We start from the raw sequence: 18,262 nt of genomic DNA on the forward strand, positions 1-18,262 counted from the left end.
TTTTTTTTTTTTTTTTTTTTTTTGGGGGGGGGGGGGTACTGGTTGGAATCAAACCTAGGTGATTAAATAAAGGAGACTGTTTCTGGTTTTAAGTTTTTGAAGACAGATTCTGTTAGAATATATTCAGATCAGACGTCGCTTTGGGGGAATTTTTGCTGCGTGACATAAATTAGACCTGCTGTTGGAGACTGTTTGTGAAATCCTTCACTGGTATTATTTGGAATCATCTGTTTCAGTTATTTGGAGAAGTTTCTATTGCTGCGGCCACTCTGTTCCCTGAAGATCTTTTACAATAGGTCTGATTATTATTGTTGATGCAAGTTATATTGCTTCTTTGAGAGTTTACTTCATCTGAGGACCGTTCAGAATCTTCCTTTTGAAATTTTTTGGCTGCTGTCAATGTGTCTCAGACCTTGTTCTTTTGTTTTGAGGAATGTGGGCTGTTTCAAGAATGTATTTGGTGCTGTTCCCGTAGTTCAGACTTAAACTTCTTGTCGGCTAAGTAGTTTTCAGTTGATTGGATACAAAATTTGTTTCTTGCCACACACTTGTTTCAGAACTGGATTGAATTCTTATTTCCTGGACAGAAGAGTAGGGTCAATATGTCTAAATCTGAATCTAAGACTAGTAGCCTACTAAAACTGAAATCATGACTTCTAGGTCCCATTGTATATCTGAACAAAAATTAGAAGCTACTGTCAACGTCCATCCGTGGAGAAAGATAGTCAAGGTGGTATTGACAGGCCGTTGACAGCAAGACCATCTCATGGTGTCAACAGGTAATAATGCACAGAAAACTGTAGATGCACAAATCTAAGACAGGTTAAACTCTACAGACAAGAACATAGTTGACTTATTCACACACATTGACACAATGAAGGATTTGTGTGACTAGTTAAACATCTCGTACCTTGGACAGAACAATCTTTCCCACATTTATAAGGTGTCCCAGGAGGTTTACAGGGTCGATACAGAGGGAAGAACCTTTAGCCCAATATTCTGCTGACTTGAAGAGATTGGATGAGCATTGAAGTGTATTAACTTCTGATGCAGTTGAGATGCAACATCAGTGAGAACATAAACTTGAAGGGGCTAATAATTTCCATTAGTGGAGCAAAATTGTTATAATAATTCTCGAAAGAGGACAATAGGATCACTTGACCAAAAAGCCTGATACTACAGACCCTAAGTGGACATGGTTGGTCCCCGTATTTCAGGACAAATGTTGAATTCTATGGAGAAACATATTGTGGACTTGTTATCCATATTGATACTGTCAAGGAACTAAAGGAACATTGAAATGTCAAGTATCATGGTCAGAATAACCTTTCCCATATATATAAGCTATCCCAAGAGTTCTATAGAGTTAATAGGAAGTGCTGACCTATGACCTAGTATTTTGCATATTTAAGAGGATGTATGAAGAGTTAAATTCCATACTTTGCCATCACTTTTAACGTTACTGAGATGCAAAACCAGCGTGAGAAACTTGCTGTGATGACTTTCTATGGGGGCCTTGGGTAGGAGTTTGATTTAATAAGGTTTCAAGTCCTCAGTGATTACAAAGTGCCTACCTTGTTTGACATCTTCTCTAGGGTTCTCCGAAATTCTAGAAACAACCGCCATAATACTACACCCAGTGACACATCTGCACTTGGACATTCACTAGTAATAGTGAATCCAATTCTAGAAATATTCATGGTCATGGGGTTGCTACTGGGAAAACATCCCTTACACCTCTTAGAGTCTATAGATACACCAGTTAAGACCTGCCACCATTGTGGTCAGCCGGGTCACTTACAGAGCTTCTGCATTGCATGTCAAGCCCCCCTTAGGTTGCCAATACTGCCACTGCTAGACAAATTCTACACCCCGACAGTTTGAAGATAAAACTGTGAAGATGTCTATAGAAGACTTTATTAACTTCACTCAGTTTTAAGTGGCCCAATCCCAACAATCTACAGCCACATTTGTACAGAAAAGTAATACAACAGCTTGCTTCTCGTCTGTAACTAGGCTTGGATAACTGATTCAAGTGCCACTGATCACAAGACTAGCACCCCGGTATCTTTTCCTTTTTCTTTTTATCCACTTTCATGGTCACCCTTACAAATGGATCCCGTGCCACAATTAAAGGCACTGGAACTGTTCGTCTTACCCCACCCTCGACCATATCCTCAGTCCTTTATTCACCAGATTTTCCGTATAATTTCTTGTTTATTCATTAACTTAAACACTGAATATGATTGTTCTGTCAGCTTTTTTTAATTGTTTTTGTTGTTTCTGGATCTTATGATGAAGAAGACGCTTGGTAAGGACTGGAGGATGTACTTGTTTAACACTTTTGTTGCCTACTGGAGCATCTCTCTACCACATCAGATTCATTGTCGACTAGGACATCCTTCTTTGCAGAGTTTGAAACTATTAGATAGTCATTCTCAACATACTTTTGAGTAAGAGTATGAATCGTGTCAGTTTGGGAAGCCTCACCGTGTGAGCTATTCGCCCGAATTGTTAACCGGTCTTTCCACCCTTTTGCTTTAGTTCATTCTGATGACTGGGGTCCTTATCCTACAGTTTCTACTTAGGATTTTGGATAATTTGTTACCTTTCTGGATGATTTTCCCATAGTTACTTGGATTTATTTATTTAAAAATCATTCTGAATTATTTGATATATTTTGTAATCTTCTACGGAAATTCACACTCAGTTCGGTATTATGGCTAAAATTCTTCATAATAATGCGGAGTAGCTTTCAAACCCTTTCAGTTCTTTTATGAATTCTAATGGCATTCTCTATCAATACTCTACTGCATATACTCCACAATGAATTGGTGTTGCAAAGAGGAAGAATCGTCACCTTATGGAAGTAGCGCAATCATCGTTGTTTGCCTAAACCTTTCTAGGCTGATACGGTGTTAATTGCTTGTTTTCTTATTAATCGTATGCCATCTTCTGTTCTACAAGGGTAAATTATGTACTCTTTTTTATTTCATCTGCTCCCCAGTTTGTCATACCAGTTTGAGAGTGTTAAATTTGTTCATGACCTTCATCCTAGGGTATCTACATTGGATTCCAATGCCCTGAAATTTTTGTTTGTCGATTATTATCGTACTTAGAAAGGGTATCAATGTTATTCTTTTGACTCAATGAAATACTTTGCCTCTACTGATGTTTCTTTCTTTGAGTCAACACCTTATTCTATTGATGTAAAATTTCCACCCTTGATGAAGATGTCTAGGTCACCGTTATTAAGACTATTGTTTCACAGGATACTATTTGACTGCAAATTCCAACTGATCCGATGGATGGCTCAATTGTGTACAAAAGAGTCAAAGACATCACCAACAAGATGTTGCCCCTCTTGCTCCCGCACCACCTCCACCAGCGCCTTCTCTTCTCTAGATCTGATGGTAAGCCCTCCCCCCTCCATCTAACCTTGATGTTTCAATTGCCCTTTGTAAAGGCACTCGGAGTTGTGTGCAACATCTTGTTTCCAATTTTTTTTCATATGCTATTCTATCATCCACATTCCACACTTGTTTATCTACCATTGAAAATTATGCCCTCCTCCAAGTCTATTACAAAAGCCTTTTCTAGTACAGAATGGATAGCTGCTCGAAATGGAAGAATTTGTCCTTGGATGGAAATCTTACTTGGGATTCAGCGCCTTTGCCACCTGGGAAGAAGAAGACCATTGGATGTCAGTGGATGTTCACTGTGAAAGTTAACCCTAATGGAAGTCTTGCTTGTTTGAAGGCTAGATTCGTCCCTTTAGGATATGCCCAAGTGTACAGTGTGGACTACTTGGAGACCTTTTCTCCTATTGTTATGATGACATCGGTTAGGATTTTGATCTCTTTGGCCACTAGGTTTTGATGGTCTACATTTCAGCTTGATCTTAAGAATGCTTTCCTCAATGGTGATCTTCATCAAGAAGTTTATATGGAGCAACCTCCTCGGTTTAAGGGGAGAGTGGTATATTGTGCCGTCTTAAGTCTTTATATGGCTAGAAGCTATCACCCTTCATTTTCATGGTGTTGGATTTTGGACTCACTTCCCACAACAGTGAACATTCAGTATTTTACTGACACTCCAATACTGGAATCTGCTTCTTATTGCTTATGTTGATGAAATTATTATCATTGGAAATGATTCTACAAGGATTGCCAAATTGAAGTTTTATTTGTAATGGCAATTTCAAACTAAGGACTTGGGATGATTGAAATATTTTGGGTATAGAAGTTGCTCAATCTTAGATACAGATTTTCTTATCACAACGAAAGTATGTACTTGATTTGTTGATAGAGACTGGGATATTTGGCTCTAAGCCTCTAAACCCCCCCCCCCAATGGATCCTAATCTGAAGCTTATTACAGAAGATGGAGATGTTCTTGATGATCCAAAAAGGTATCGAAGACTGCTTGGAAAATTAAACTCTCACTATGACTCAACTTGACATTGCTTTTCCAGTTAGTGTTTGAGTCAGATTCTGTCTACCCCTAGGATACCTCATTAGGATGTGGTTCTACAGATATTGAGGCACCTTAAGAAGGCTCCTAGTCGTGAACTATATAGTGATAATGGTAATAGAAGAGTTGAAGGGTTCTCCAATGCAGATTGGACCAGATCACCAGTTGATAGGAGGTCAACCAAGGGTTACTGTGCTCTACTTAGTGGTAATCTTGAATCACGAAAAAGTAAGAAACAAATTGTTCTGGCTAGGTCAAGCGCAAAGTCTTGAATATAGAGCTATGGCGTACAGCACTTTTGAGTTGATATGGGCCAAACAAGTCTTGAAAGAGCTAGAATTTGGTGATGATTCTTCTATAACAGTATGGTGTGATAATCAAGCTGCTATTCATGTTGCTAGTTGCTACTAATCCTGTGTTCCATGAACATACAAAACATATTGAAGTTGATTATCACTTCATTCATGAGATGCTACAACAAGGATTGATTTTTCCAAAACGTGTTCCTACAGGAGAAATAGTTGGCGGATTCGCTCACCAAGTCCTTAGGAACTACCAGGATTGACTACTTTCATAACAAGCTGGGCATGTTTGATCTCAATGCTCCAGCTTGAGGGGAAGTGTTAAAAGGGTATTATCGGAGAAGAGGAGGAGAGAGAAAGGATCTTGATTTACGGCTTTTTTTGTTTGATTTCTTAAGCTTAATTGCTTAGTTATTCTATAAATAAAGACTTGGGCTGCAAGAGGCTTACACGATGAGTAAGACCTCCTAGCCTCTTCTTTCATCTTTTTCCCCCTCCTCTTGCCATTCTCTGCTTTTCTTCTTCATCTAATCTCTGATTTACAATATAGAAAAGCTCTTTGTATTCTATTCTGGTTGTAACTCTCGGTTCCTAATCTATAAATAAAAGGATTCTTCTTAAAGTTTGTCAAAACCAAAGTGAGGATCCAATCATCCCTTCTCTCTCGATACCTCTTCTTCTCTATTCTCTGATCTTCTTCTTCTCCAGCTCTCTTTCTTCTCTGATTTTCTACATATTATAGTACCAAAACTACCAGTAGCCAACTCAAAGCTTTAGAAGGGACACTTAACACAAAAATATCTCCAGATATATAGGATGAAACATGATACAGAAAAAGCAAATACATATGACTGTAATCATGCTACATACAGTAGCATACATAGAATATATAATATGGATGAGGCTAATGCTGCATACAATATCATAAATATGTTACTCACATGCTTCGGGAAGCCTTTGTGTCTCGTGCAAACACCTTGTATGATAACAACTTCCCTTCTAGTTGGAATAGAAGCTGGTTTACTCTGCTTATGCTGAAACTTGTTGGTTTCTTTGCACTTTCAAGTTCATCATCCTTGACAATCAAGCTCCCAGCATTCTCCTCTCCAATGTATTCATCCCATCCATTTCTCTCATTGCGTTCCCTCAAACAGCAATTCTCACTGTCCCCCCTAATTCCTTCGCTTTGCTTTTCTTCTCCATCATTCAAAGGGAAAATATAGAAATAGCGCCTCCATTTGGCAGAAAAATTAGGATGGAACATTCGAGACACCTAGAGTTAGTTCCCCCCTACATCAGTATCAGCTGATATACCATTGGCTCAAGACATGAATCAACATTATAGCAACAAATTAGCATGCTTTACAGATTCTCCCAAATTCTCATTGCATTCCTTGAAACAAATGAATTAACAGGGCTTACCTTCAATACTGATATTGCCCGGAGCTTTTCTGGTGCAGCAGTATTGATTGCATCCGCAATGTCTTGTGCTTTGACATCCTCTCTCCAAGTATCTGGTCATGCAATCAATAACAGAAACTCTCAGGAACTGACCCTATAATATAGTAGGGGCAACAATGTGAAATAATCACTTGAATATTCCCAAAAATTTAACACGAGAGCCTTTAGCTTGTTCCTGCAAAAAGAAGAAGCCAAACAGGCCATGGTGGCCAAAAACTTAAAGATGGACTTCTTTAAGTTCAGCTTAGCCTTTAAATCCCATTAATAAGACTGTTTTCTGGCTCAAGTCTTGGGCTATGGTGGCCAAAAATTCATTTTGTTGGAATATGGAGTATAAGGTAAAATTGTCCTCAGGAATTGTAATGTAGCCCCCAGGACTATATGGTCTTTGTACTCAATCACGCTATTACTATAAACAAAAGTGGACAGATGACTCATTGATGCAAGACACCATCTAGATAACAATCAATTTTTTATGGAAATTGGAAGACAGCAACAGACAAAAAAGATGCCTAGTATATAAACCAAAGAAATTGAAAGCAAAACCATGGATTTTGACATCCAAGTGAGACGAAAAGGACAAGATGAGGAGATAACATACAGAATGAACAAACTTGCTGAAGAGCTGTGACCCCTTTGTCAGTGCGCCCAGCAACACTTGCACACCCTTCCACTGGCAAAGACTTGTCTTTCAGTAGTTGAGCTTTCCTCTCATCAACAAATGTCCCAAGAGATCTTTCTACCAAGCTGTTACCATGAAATGGAACTGAATTACATAAATAAGATAAATAAAAAGGAAGCACAGAAACAAGCAGAAAATGAACCTAACCTAGGCCTCTATCATGCTCCTTCCCTAAGAGAGTCTAAGAAGACAGCCATATGGGGGAAATCAATTGACGAAATAAATAAGGTTGTTACGTTGGGTCATGTGCTACCACAGGGAAATACTGTCATGCCCAGCAGTAGAATACTGTATTGTTATTCTTTAAGCTAGGTGAAATGTAGCAAGGGGCAGCCTTGGTGCAATGGTCGGTGGACTACAGTTGTAGCCTGAGGTCAAGGCATCGAAACAGTCTCCCAGTAAAAAATTGCTGGGGTAAGGTTGTGTCAGAAAACTGCACCCCACCCCCCGGGGTGACTCCGCTTGTGTGGAAGCCATCGACACTGGGTTCACCTTTTTCTAAGAAATGTAGCACAAAGTTATGCTTTGTCCCTGTGCTTATAATTTTGGTCTAAACGATATTATATAATGGTATGAAGGACTGCTGATAGCTATTAACTGAAAATTTTATATATTGGCTCTCTCTCACTCTCTCTACCAAACCCTATTTCTTCTTCTTCTTCTTCTTATTGGTTGTTCTAGTTCTAAAATTGCAACAAAGTAATATTTGCAAACAACAGATTGGACCCATATTCTCTTATGAGAGTCTGATTTACTTTGTTTGTGTTTTCTTGAATGTGAAACTTAAGATATTGGAACATGAAAAGATGGGGCTCTATACCAATATTGGATGACATTAATGTGCCTTTGTTACAGATGAAGGTTTTTGTTGCTGCTGCAATATGTTTCCTCTGGCTAGACTAGAGTCTTCTTGTGGCTGCAATTATCAAGTAGTGATATCTCAGTCTCCACATCTACAGAGCAGATGCTTGAGACATTTTGGAGGTCATCCATATAGGCAAGGTTCTTCCACTCTTCAAAGTTTGACACCCATTCACTAAATGGATTGAGATAGCCTGATAGTTATTCACTCTACGGCTCTTAAGATTCTATTTTAGTGCCTCCCTCATATCTTGTCACCTAGCCATTACATTTCTCTTTTAAGGAATCAATCTTCATATCTTGAAGTACATTTGATTAAAATATCAGCATCAACAGATGGTTGGCTTGGCTACTATCCTCCCGGTGCTGTTTTTTATTGCTAAAAGTTTGCAGTGTGGGTTCTGGTTGATGTCATATGTTGATATCGAATTTTTCTTTTCCCCCTGTTACTGGTTCTTCATTAGCTTGATATTGTGGCTGTGATAATGTTATGACTGTAATACTATCTTAAAATTGCTGCCAGTCTTCCATTAACTAGTTCTTTGTATTTTGTGTTACTACTGTTCTCATATTGCTGTAGTGATATTGCTGCAGATACAGTTTTGTTGACCACTTTCTTTTTTTTATCATTTTCTATTATGGGGGATTCAAAAGGTTGTATGGACAATGTGAATGTCTAAAACACCTCAAATAAAATTTTACAGGCATCAAACTATATTCTTTGAGGCCATAAGAGTGTTCAGAGTTTATATTGATGCAAATGGAAAATTACATTGCCTGAATTTGTCTCCACCTTCTCATGATCATGCTAAATATAATGACTGAATCTAACATAGATTGAAATACGAAAAAGGACAAAAGAAGAAACAAAAACTGTTCATGGTACTGTTTACATGAACAGTATTACAGTCAATATTTGCCTTCTTCGGGAATGATTCTTAGATGACCTAGTGGTCAGTCCATTGGAGATGTCAAGCGGAGGAAGATTCCATCCTAATGCTGCTAAAGTATATATTTTCAGTTTAGAAAGTATATTTTATTTCATTCAGGTAGCTCCTAATTTCAGTGTCATACAATTTTATTTTCATCTCTGAAAGAAGTTTAGGAGGATCCTTAGTCGCCTTGGATGCTTAGGAGGGTCTTGCTGCATTGTTGGCGTTGCCTTCCTTTCTTAATCCTTTGCAATGCCATGGTCATAATTCTATCTTAACTAAGCATAAAACCGCTAAAGGTGTATGGATGACCTGTGAGAAAGTGTGTTCATGATTTATGCATGAAAAGATCTTTTCATCCAGAGTAGGAAATTAGCAAGTGAATGCTACATTGCTCTCAAAGGTATGTCGGTGGAGTTGAATATTTACAAACCTCAGTCAACAGATCTAAGATGCTCAAGTCCCAATGTGCATAGTTTTAAGTTGCTAAATCCCTCTATGATTTGTATATACACTTGTAATCTGTTAAAAGCCTCCTCACTGGAGAAAGGATGCCATACGTGAAGCCTCCCATCAAATTCAATTTGTTACACCCATACCCAAAAACACAGACTAATTTAAATTGTGTCCAGACACAACAGCTGCCTACACCAGATGAGAGCTGGTTAGTAAACTAATCTTAAACCACCCAACTTGATCTTCTGTAACAACTTCTGGCACTTGACATGTCTTATGATTAATAAGAAATGCCTAGGTTGTATCCCAAGGTTCAAAATTTCGGTTTCGAGGCCAGTTTCAACCAATGTTGAAACCAAGTTGGGGTCGAAATTTCGACCAACTCGATGAAACCCTGAAAACTTCTCCAAGACATGTCAATGGGTGGTTTTGGCCTTGTTTTGATGGGTTTTTTTTACTTAGGTTTTGCATACACCTATTCAAAGCATAAATAACACAATGGAAGAGGAATTTAGCATAAAGAACCAACAAAAAGTACTCATTCATATCCTACTAGTTGAGAGTTTGTTCGTTTCAACAAATACAAAGAGTTGTAAATTGTAACAAAATACTTCAATTAAAAAATATACACATCATCATAAACCACACCAATAAATACATACATAATTGTACAAATATTCCACTATTTTTAAGTATAAAACAGAAAATAATTGGTATTTTTATCACTTTTTAAATAATTACAGCAAATATTTAATAATTTTTTAATAATTCAAATAAATAATTAACCACAGAAAATAAATATGACACCATCATAATGTAGATCGAGTGATGGTATCAGAAAATAAATACGACACCATCATAATGTGGATCAAGTGATGGTGTTTGTGATGGTGTTGACCGTGTTTCACATATAGTGCTCTAATGTCATCTATAATGTGTAAATGCCATTTTTTTTTTCAAAATAGATTATATGAAAATTAATTTTGAAACCAAAAAATTAAAAAACAAAAGTAAAAATAAAAAGAAAGAAAGAAAAGCTAAACAAAATAAAGTCATAGATCATGCTTCTAAACTAAAACATATATTGATTTGAAAAGAAACTGTTCTAAAACAATTAATATTAACAAAGGTATAATCGTCTTATTTTCAATGACTCCCACAACGGAATCCCTCTTTTTGTTCGTCATACTTTATTCTAAATAAAGGCTAGCTATGTCACTCTAACACAAGTAAGGATTTCTTAAAGCATTCAACATGGTATCAAAGCCACAAATCTAACCATGGATCTAAGAAATCTCCAGGAAACCCTAGAGCTCTTGACACCTTCTCTTTCTCCTCCACTTCTCTCTCTCCCCTTGTCTAAACCTATGGCCCACCCCATAGAGACCTAGGACCATCTCCACCACTTCTGCTTGATTCTAAGACACCGCCACCCCTATCACAAGGCCCTAAGGCCATTACATCACCACCACGAGGCCCCTAAGCCCTGCAACTTCCACCGCCGACTACCCTTCCACATTCTAAAAGGACCCTAAGGCATTGCCTCACCCCTACGATCCCCCTAGGGCCTTCGCTACCTTGTTGCCTCTACTTTAAACCTCACAACCACCCTCTGTAACCCTTTTTTGGCCCTTCGCCTCCCTTTTATGGCCTCTTTCCCTTGGTGGTGAGCACTTTTCTCCTACCAAGGGTTTGTTTTTTTGTATTCATGGTGTGATCTTTGCTTGTGACCAACTATTATCCCTTATTCCATGTGATGGCCTTTGATTCTGTCACCTTAGCCCCTTCTAGACTTTTTGGACTGGAGGAAAATCCAGTTTCACAATAGCAAGATTTCTCCCCATTCCGGATGACCAATGTTGAACTTAATGGGACTAATTATTTTCGATGGTCTCACTCAACTACTTTTGCAGTGGGTGCTTGTGGCCTTACAAATCATCTTCACGGTACATTCTACAAAAACCTCCAATTCAAATACGGCACAAAACAAGTGGTAAAACAATGAGTGCTTGGTTATGGGGTTCCTACTCAATTCCACTGAACCCAATATCACAGAAAGTTATCTTCTCCTTCCTGATGCTGCCACCATATGAAAAATTGCCAAGGAAACTAATTCTAAGGACAGGAAGGTTGAAATTCGGTGGAAAATCCATCAATTACAGTAGAGGAGCTTACTCTTGCCCAATACTACAGTAGATTGTGTGGGTATTATCAAACACTTGAATTATAAGGCCGTTTACTTCACCATGTGATGTTGATATTGCTGTCAATCAAAAGTGGGAGGATAAACTCCATGTATATGATTTCTTGGATGGACTTAACAATGAGTATTATCAGATACAAGCTCACATCCTCTCATGGGAACCTTTTTCCATCTCTAGAGAAAGCATGTGCCATGGTTGACACTGAGGGCAACCGCCAAACAACAATGGTTTACACTCAGGTGCCAAACAAATATGCTTTAGTTGATGGTAGAGGAGGCTCTCAAACACATGGTGATTCTTCCTGTGCTTCGATTAAATGTGTGCATGTGACTACAGTGACTGCAGCCCACAGACATCATACCAAGGACAAATGTTGAAAGTTACATGGTCAACCAGCGGCTTCCCCTGGAGGGGGACAAAATTCTAACCGAAGTGGAAATCCTCAGGCATATGCACATCAAGCCAATCCGGAAGATTCTCATGTAACAACTTCTCTCCTCAGATGAGAACTAGCATCTTCATCAGTTGATGACCAAACTCAGAGCATCATCTTCCATGCCAAATTCCAGTGCCAATGTTGCCTCTACCATGGTTCCCTCCTCTGAGTCTCATCCCACTTTAGGTACCTTTAGTTGTCACAGTGTGTTCTCGAGTTATTCCTCTGGATAATTGACTCTAGGGCAACCGATCATATGATTGGTTTTTCTACTTTGTTTCACTCCTATTCTTTTGTCCCCTTAACAATAATGTTTGTATTGCCAATGGGTCTCTTTCCTTTATCTCTAGAAAGTGTTCCATCATTTTTTGTTCAGTTATCTTCAGTTTTGTTCGTAATTTTTCTACTGGTCTCTTATCCATTAGTTGTATCACTTGAGATTTGAACCACAAAATAACTTTCTATCCCTCTCATTATGTATTTCAAGACTTGGAAACCGGGCATAAATTAGTAGTGGTAAACAGAATGGGGGGCTCTATATGCTGGAAATTTAACATCGACGTTGACTATAGTCTCAAGTTCCAATTCTCTTGCTCAATTTACTTTACTCCAGTGGCATCATCATTTAGGCCACATTCCCTTACCCACTTTAGCTAAACTTTTTCAAGGTCAAGTGCGGTAATTTAAATGATTTCCATTGTGATGCTTACATTTTGACAAAGCAAACTAGACATGTTTGCCTTATTTTTTATAGTTGTACTAATACCCCATTTTCTATTATGTACTCGGATGTCTGGGGTCCTTCTCATCTGGTTATCGTTAGTTCATCAATTTCATTCATTGTTGCACTAGAACCACGTGGGTTTATTTTTTCACCAAAAAAAGTGACATTTTATCTTGTTTTAAAATATTTCATAAAATGGTTATTACTCAGTTTAGGGCCACTGTGAAAATACTTTGTATTAATAATAAGACTGAGCATGCAAGTGGGGAATTTCTATCATATTTAGCTAATCATGGGATTATTCACCAAACTACTTGTGTTGACACTCCACCTCAACATGGAGTAGCCAAAAGCAAAAATAGGCATCTTCTTGAGGTTGCTCGATCGCTAATGTTCACCATGCATGTCCCACCTCATTTCAAGGGAGATGCCATTCCTATTGCAACCTATCTCATTAATAGAATGCAATCCCGGGTTTTCCAATACCACTGTCCCCTTGAAGTTCTAATTGATACAGCAGCATTTATTATTCCTACTAAAGTATTTGGATGTGTTGCCTTTGCCAAAAATTATCATCTTCATTGTAAGCTTGATCCATGTGGCTTACGGTGCATATTTCGTGGGTATTCTGCCAACAGAAGAAGCTATAAATGTAATTATCCTCCCTCTTGCCAGATGCATGTTTCCATGGATGTTGTGTTCTAGGAACAAATTCGTTATTTTTCCCCAACACCTCTTCAGGGGGAGAGTGTTAGTGAAGAGTTCCAGTTCTTGTCCCTCCACTGGACATTCCATCTGATATTCCTGTCGATAACCCTCACTTGGAAGATGGAGTTACCGAACAGGAACAACTACTGATTGACCAGGACAATGATGTGCAGGGGGAGCAACAACCTATCCTACAATAACCTCTGAAAATGTATCAAAGAAAATCAACAGAAGAAGGTCTCCCCATTGTGCCAAGCTGCTTGGAAGCTCCGCCTCCTAACCCTGAAGAAACTACTTCAAGTTAGTCAAATCCTGACCCTATTTCTGACCCTTCTTTAGACTTAGCGTTGCATTGCGAAAGCAGCCACAAGCATGCGCCAAGCACCGAATTTCCCAATTAGTTTCATGCAATCCCTATCCCCAAACTTTCAGAACTTTGTTTCTTCTTTGTCCTTTACTTCTATTTCCAACACATGGCAAGAAGCATTGACTCACTCAAACTGGAAGGAAGCAATGATGAAGAAATGAGAGCTCTGGGGCAAGAAAAAAAAAAAAGACGTGAGATTTAGTGGCCTTACCTAAAGGGGTAGGATCATTGGTTGCAACTTGCAAGTAGGTTTTGTCAATAAATACAAAGCAAAAAACCAATGGAGATATATAAAGCAAAATTGGTAGCCAAGGGGTTCATTCAAACTTTATGGGATTTGACTGTCAAGAGACCTTGGCTCCAATTGCAAAGATGAACACAGTACGGACCTTACTCTTATGTGCAGTAAATCAAGGATGGAGTCTCCAAGAACTTAATGTAAAAAATGCCTTCCTTCACGAGGAAAGTCAAGAAGAGGTATGTATGGATGTACCACTACGAAACTCATAGAGAAGTGTGTAAGTTGAAGAGAGCTTTGTATAGGTTGACATAGTCCCAAAGGGCTTGGTTTGGGAAGTTCCATACAGCCATGTTGTCTAGTGGCTATAAACAAAGTAATGCTAATCATACTTTGTTCATCGAGAAGGACTCTCATACAAGTGTACATTGGTGTATGTAGACGATATTGTTATTGAAGGCAGTAGTGAAGAAGAGATTTCAGCCTTGAAGAAAGTTTTGGGAGCCAAATTTGAAATCAAAGATATGGGAAGACTTAGATACTTCCTAGGTCTTGAACTACCATACTCTCCAATGGTATCTCTCTCAATCAAAGAAAGTACACTCTGAATTTGTTAGACTAAGACTGGGATGTTAGGGTGCAAACCAGCTGAAAGCCTGAAACTCACATTGAGCATAATTTGCACTTGAAGGGGAAAGAAGGAAAACCAGTAGACAAGACCAGCTATCAAAAGTTAGTTGAGAAGTTGATTTACCCATCTCACACTCAAACCATATATCACCTTTGCTGTTAATCTAGTGAACCAATACACGCATGATCCCCACTCTTCACTCCTAGATGTTGTCTACCGAATCTTAAGGTACTTAAAAGCTACTCCTGGAAAAAGAATTATGATTTTCCCTTATGAGCACCTAAAGATTGAGGCATATACAAATGCAAATTGGGCAAGATGTCCTGATGATAGAAGATCTACCTCTGGGTGTTGCACTTATTTGGGAGGAGAAACAAGCAATGGTAGCTAAGTCCAGTGCTGAAGCTAAGTTTAGAGCAATAGCATAAGGAATTTGTGAGGTGTTATGATCAAAAGGACTACTTCAAGACCTTGGACCAGATTCTAAGACACCTATACAATTGTTTTCGAACAGCAAGTCAGCAATCAGTATAGCTTATAAGCCAGTACAGCAAGACAGAATCAAGCATGTGGAGATTGATAGGCACTTCATCAACGAAAAGCTTGAGTCTGGACTGATTCATATTTCTTTGTGTCATCTGATAACAAGAGGGCTGATGTGCTTACAAAGAGTTTTGTGTACTAAAGCTTTTAGTGATATTACTAGCAAATCAAGCATGATAAATATCTATGCACCAACTTAAAGGAAATATTGTAATACAGTTAATATTTATAAGGTAGAATTGTCTCTAGGATATTTTCTATAAGCCCCCATCGGGAATCTCTCTTTTTGTCTGTCACATTATTGTTATAAATGAAGGCTAGCTATGTCACTTTGACATAATTTAGAACTTCTCAGACCATTCAACATAAACAAACATTTTGGATGCATCAACTATCAAGAAATCAAAATTTTGGGATGAATATACATATCTAACTTGAAGGAGTGTTTAATCCTAAACAATCCAATAAGGTGGATGTTGGTTGACAAACGATTAAAGGAGTGTATGGAGTTGAGGGAGAAATAGGGATTTGAAGTAAAAAGTTGAATTTAGGTCAAAATTTACAAAACTGGACAAGCTGTATCGAGACAAGATCTGCAAAATATGCAGATCTTGCCAAAACTAGGTAATTTAAAAAAAGGAGCAAAATGGTCAGAAATGGTCGAAACAGTCAAGATAGACGAGACTTGCTCAAACTTTCGACGTCAATGGGTTGTAACTTGGGAAGAATATGTCACCCCCAGGTTTCAACTGAAGTTTTGGTGGTTTCAACCGAAATTTGGACTATGGTTGTATCTGTGGTTGTTTATGAGTATCATGAGTGGATCCTAGCACCCTTGGAGACTGATGTGACCTAACTAATGAAATCTATATAGAGCTAGATCACAAACTCCAGCTTCTTGCTGAAATATTTCAGTAGGCCAAATATGGTAATAAAAGTTAGTAAATAAGTAGTGGACACCAATTGTAGTTGATGCAGGATCCAAGTCCTCTAAGATGTAGGAGGCCAAGAAAAACCTCTAGTGCTGCCTACCACCCACAGCTGCTGCACAGAAGCATAATTAGATTTTAATTTCAGTTTCTAGCATAGTTCAATAGGCAGTGCAGAATTGTAATCCTGTCAAATTTGAAGGGCATATTACTCATAATTTTAGTTCAGTTTTAGTTCATAAAGTGGCCTACAATTTGGGGTACGAGTCCATGTAAAGGTCTGACTATAAAGACCCAACAGTATTTCTAATTCCTAGTCCTAGATAAGACAAATATTTCTATTTTCACTTAAAAAGAATCCAGACTAGAGTCCTAATCTTATTAGGACGCTAGCATATCATTGTGTATAAATAAGCCTCTCGACTCATGCAAAAGAAGCGCACAAGTTACTAATCCCACAGAAGTGCTTCCAATACCTGAAAAGAAAAATTACTTCCAATACAACATTGTTTTTATAAACCAATGAATCATCATGAGCCACTGCTGGCCCAACAGTTACAACTATTATAGATCAATCAGAAACCATTGACATCTCTGAAGACGGCCCCTTCTCTAAATAGTAGTAACGAAACATAAGTATTAACTTTCATACTGTGTAAAGCCTTTCAAGTTTCAACAATCAGACAGTTAAGGCTTTGGACCAGCAAATGCCAAATCTGGATGGTCTATTGTTCTTGTACTCGCCATAAGAAGTTAAGGATCAGAAAATGAACAACTGACCAAAGAAAAACAACTTACGCTTGTACAGTGTTCAGGCCTGGTTGCTTTTGCCACCCATCAAAGGAGCCCCCATCGTAGGAGAGAATTATTTTGAAAGTGGCCCTCGCCCATCTCCCAGTCCTATCTTTCTTGCGAACATTGAGAAAACTCGGTTTCCTCATGAGAATCCGGTTGACCAAGATCCTGTGGCAGATGTATCTCTGGAGGAAGTCCTCCAGAATAACTACAGCAAGCGAAGTTTGTTAAGAAACTTTAAAGATAATTATCGGATGCAAGTACAACGATGATGCAGGACAGACACAAACTGAACCTAACCGTGAGGTTATGGGCCCAGGTAATGCAGAAGGACAATAGCAAGAATAGTTTCAAAACAGTCCACAGCAATCACATGAATGATTATACCATGCTTGAACTATATATATCTGCTTTCAAAGAGAATGAAAACCACTGCAATTGGCAAAATATAAGACAACAATTCTGAGCTATTCTTAAGAATCAGGCAGAATATAGAGCAGCTCAAAACCAAAAACAAGTTACAGGAATTCCGCTAAGTTTCAGGCACCAGTAAGTCAGTAAATAAGTCAGGCAGACACTGATAGGAGCTCCCAAACATTAACCGAAGTCATGATCTTCAACAGAACAATACCTTATCAGTCCAATCGCTCACCAAAACTCACGTCAAGTGAGAAACCCTAGGTAGGGCGATTTCTAGAACAAACTACACCACTCAGTTGTATGGGGACATCAATATCATAAAGTGAACAAAACAGAATTTTTCTTCGTCATGCGACTTTAAACTCTTAAAGAGTCCCTTATGGCACATTTCGTAACGTTTTTAAAGAACATATCTGGCGTTCTTCTATTCTTTGAGAATAGAAGAACGGGTTAGAGATGTTTGTTAAGACAATTCGTTCTTCTGTTCGTTAAGAATGAACCAGTAAGAAAAATGAACTGAAGAAAGCCTTTTGCAGAACATGTAAGACATTTTTTTACCATAGAACATAAATGAAACTGATAAAATTGGTCCCATAAACCCCACACATGGTGTTCACAAAAAGAGCCAGAGACAGAAGGTCTCAAGCTCTGCAAATCCAGCGTATCCTCCACGGTAAGCTTCCAACAGCGGTAGTTTTTTAACTATGGAAGTGGGATGATAAATCAGTATCCTAGATGTATCAAAAGATACAATGTGTGGCAAAATTAGACCATCTGTTTAGGAGTGTACTTTATTTCAATGATTTGTACCATCACATTTGGCTTCTCTAAGAGGACATCATGATTTAGATCTTTTATAAAACAAGTTATTTGGTTTCATTCCAAATTATTTGCATACATTTAAAATTGTTATAATACTTAGATTGTAATAATTAGAAGGGTGAGGTCTCAACAAATGGGGTATTCGGAAATTTGGGTGCATACTTAAAATAATGAGCTGCAAAAATATATCAAAAACTCCATTTGCCAGCATGCCGAACTGAAAAATCTAAAGAAGATGGTAGGCCTAATGTTTTCAAGTTGTTAGGTTCTATATGTAGT

General features: G+C 38.2%; 1 protein-coding gene across 1 annotated transcript in view; it reads right to left on the bottom strand.

Moving 5' to 3' along the window:
- Positions 1-18,262, bottom strand: part of LOC149018723 (Pseudouridine synthase family protein) — a 39,448-nt gene that overhangs the window by 10,746 nt on the left and 10,440 nt on the right. The window contains 5 exon segments of the mRNA XM_089152875.1: positions 5,716-6,047; positions 6,197-6,288; positions 6,837-6,982; positions 16,745-16,860; positions 16,862-16,949. Of these exon segments, the coding sequence (XP_089009001.1) occupies positions 5,716-6,047; positions 6,197-6,288; positions 6,837-6,982; positions 16,745-16,860; positions 16,862-16,949 (774 nt within the window).

Source organism: Hakea prostrata, chromosome 4, assembly GCF_041222555.1.
Source record: "Hakea prostrata isolate BN-2017 chromosome 4, UWA_Hpros_2, whole genome shotgun sequence".
NCBI lineage: Eukaryota > Viridiplantae > Streptophyta > Magnoliopsida > Proteales > Proteaceae > Hakea > Hakea prostrata.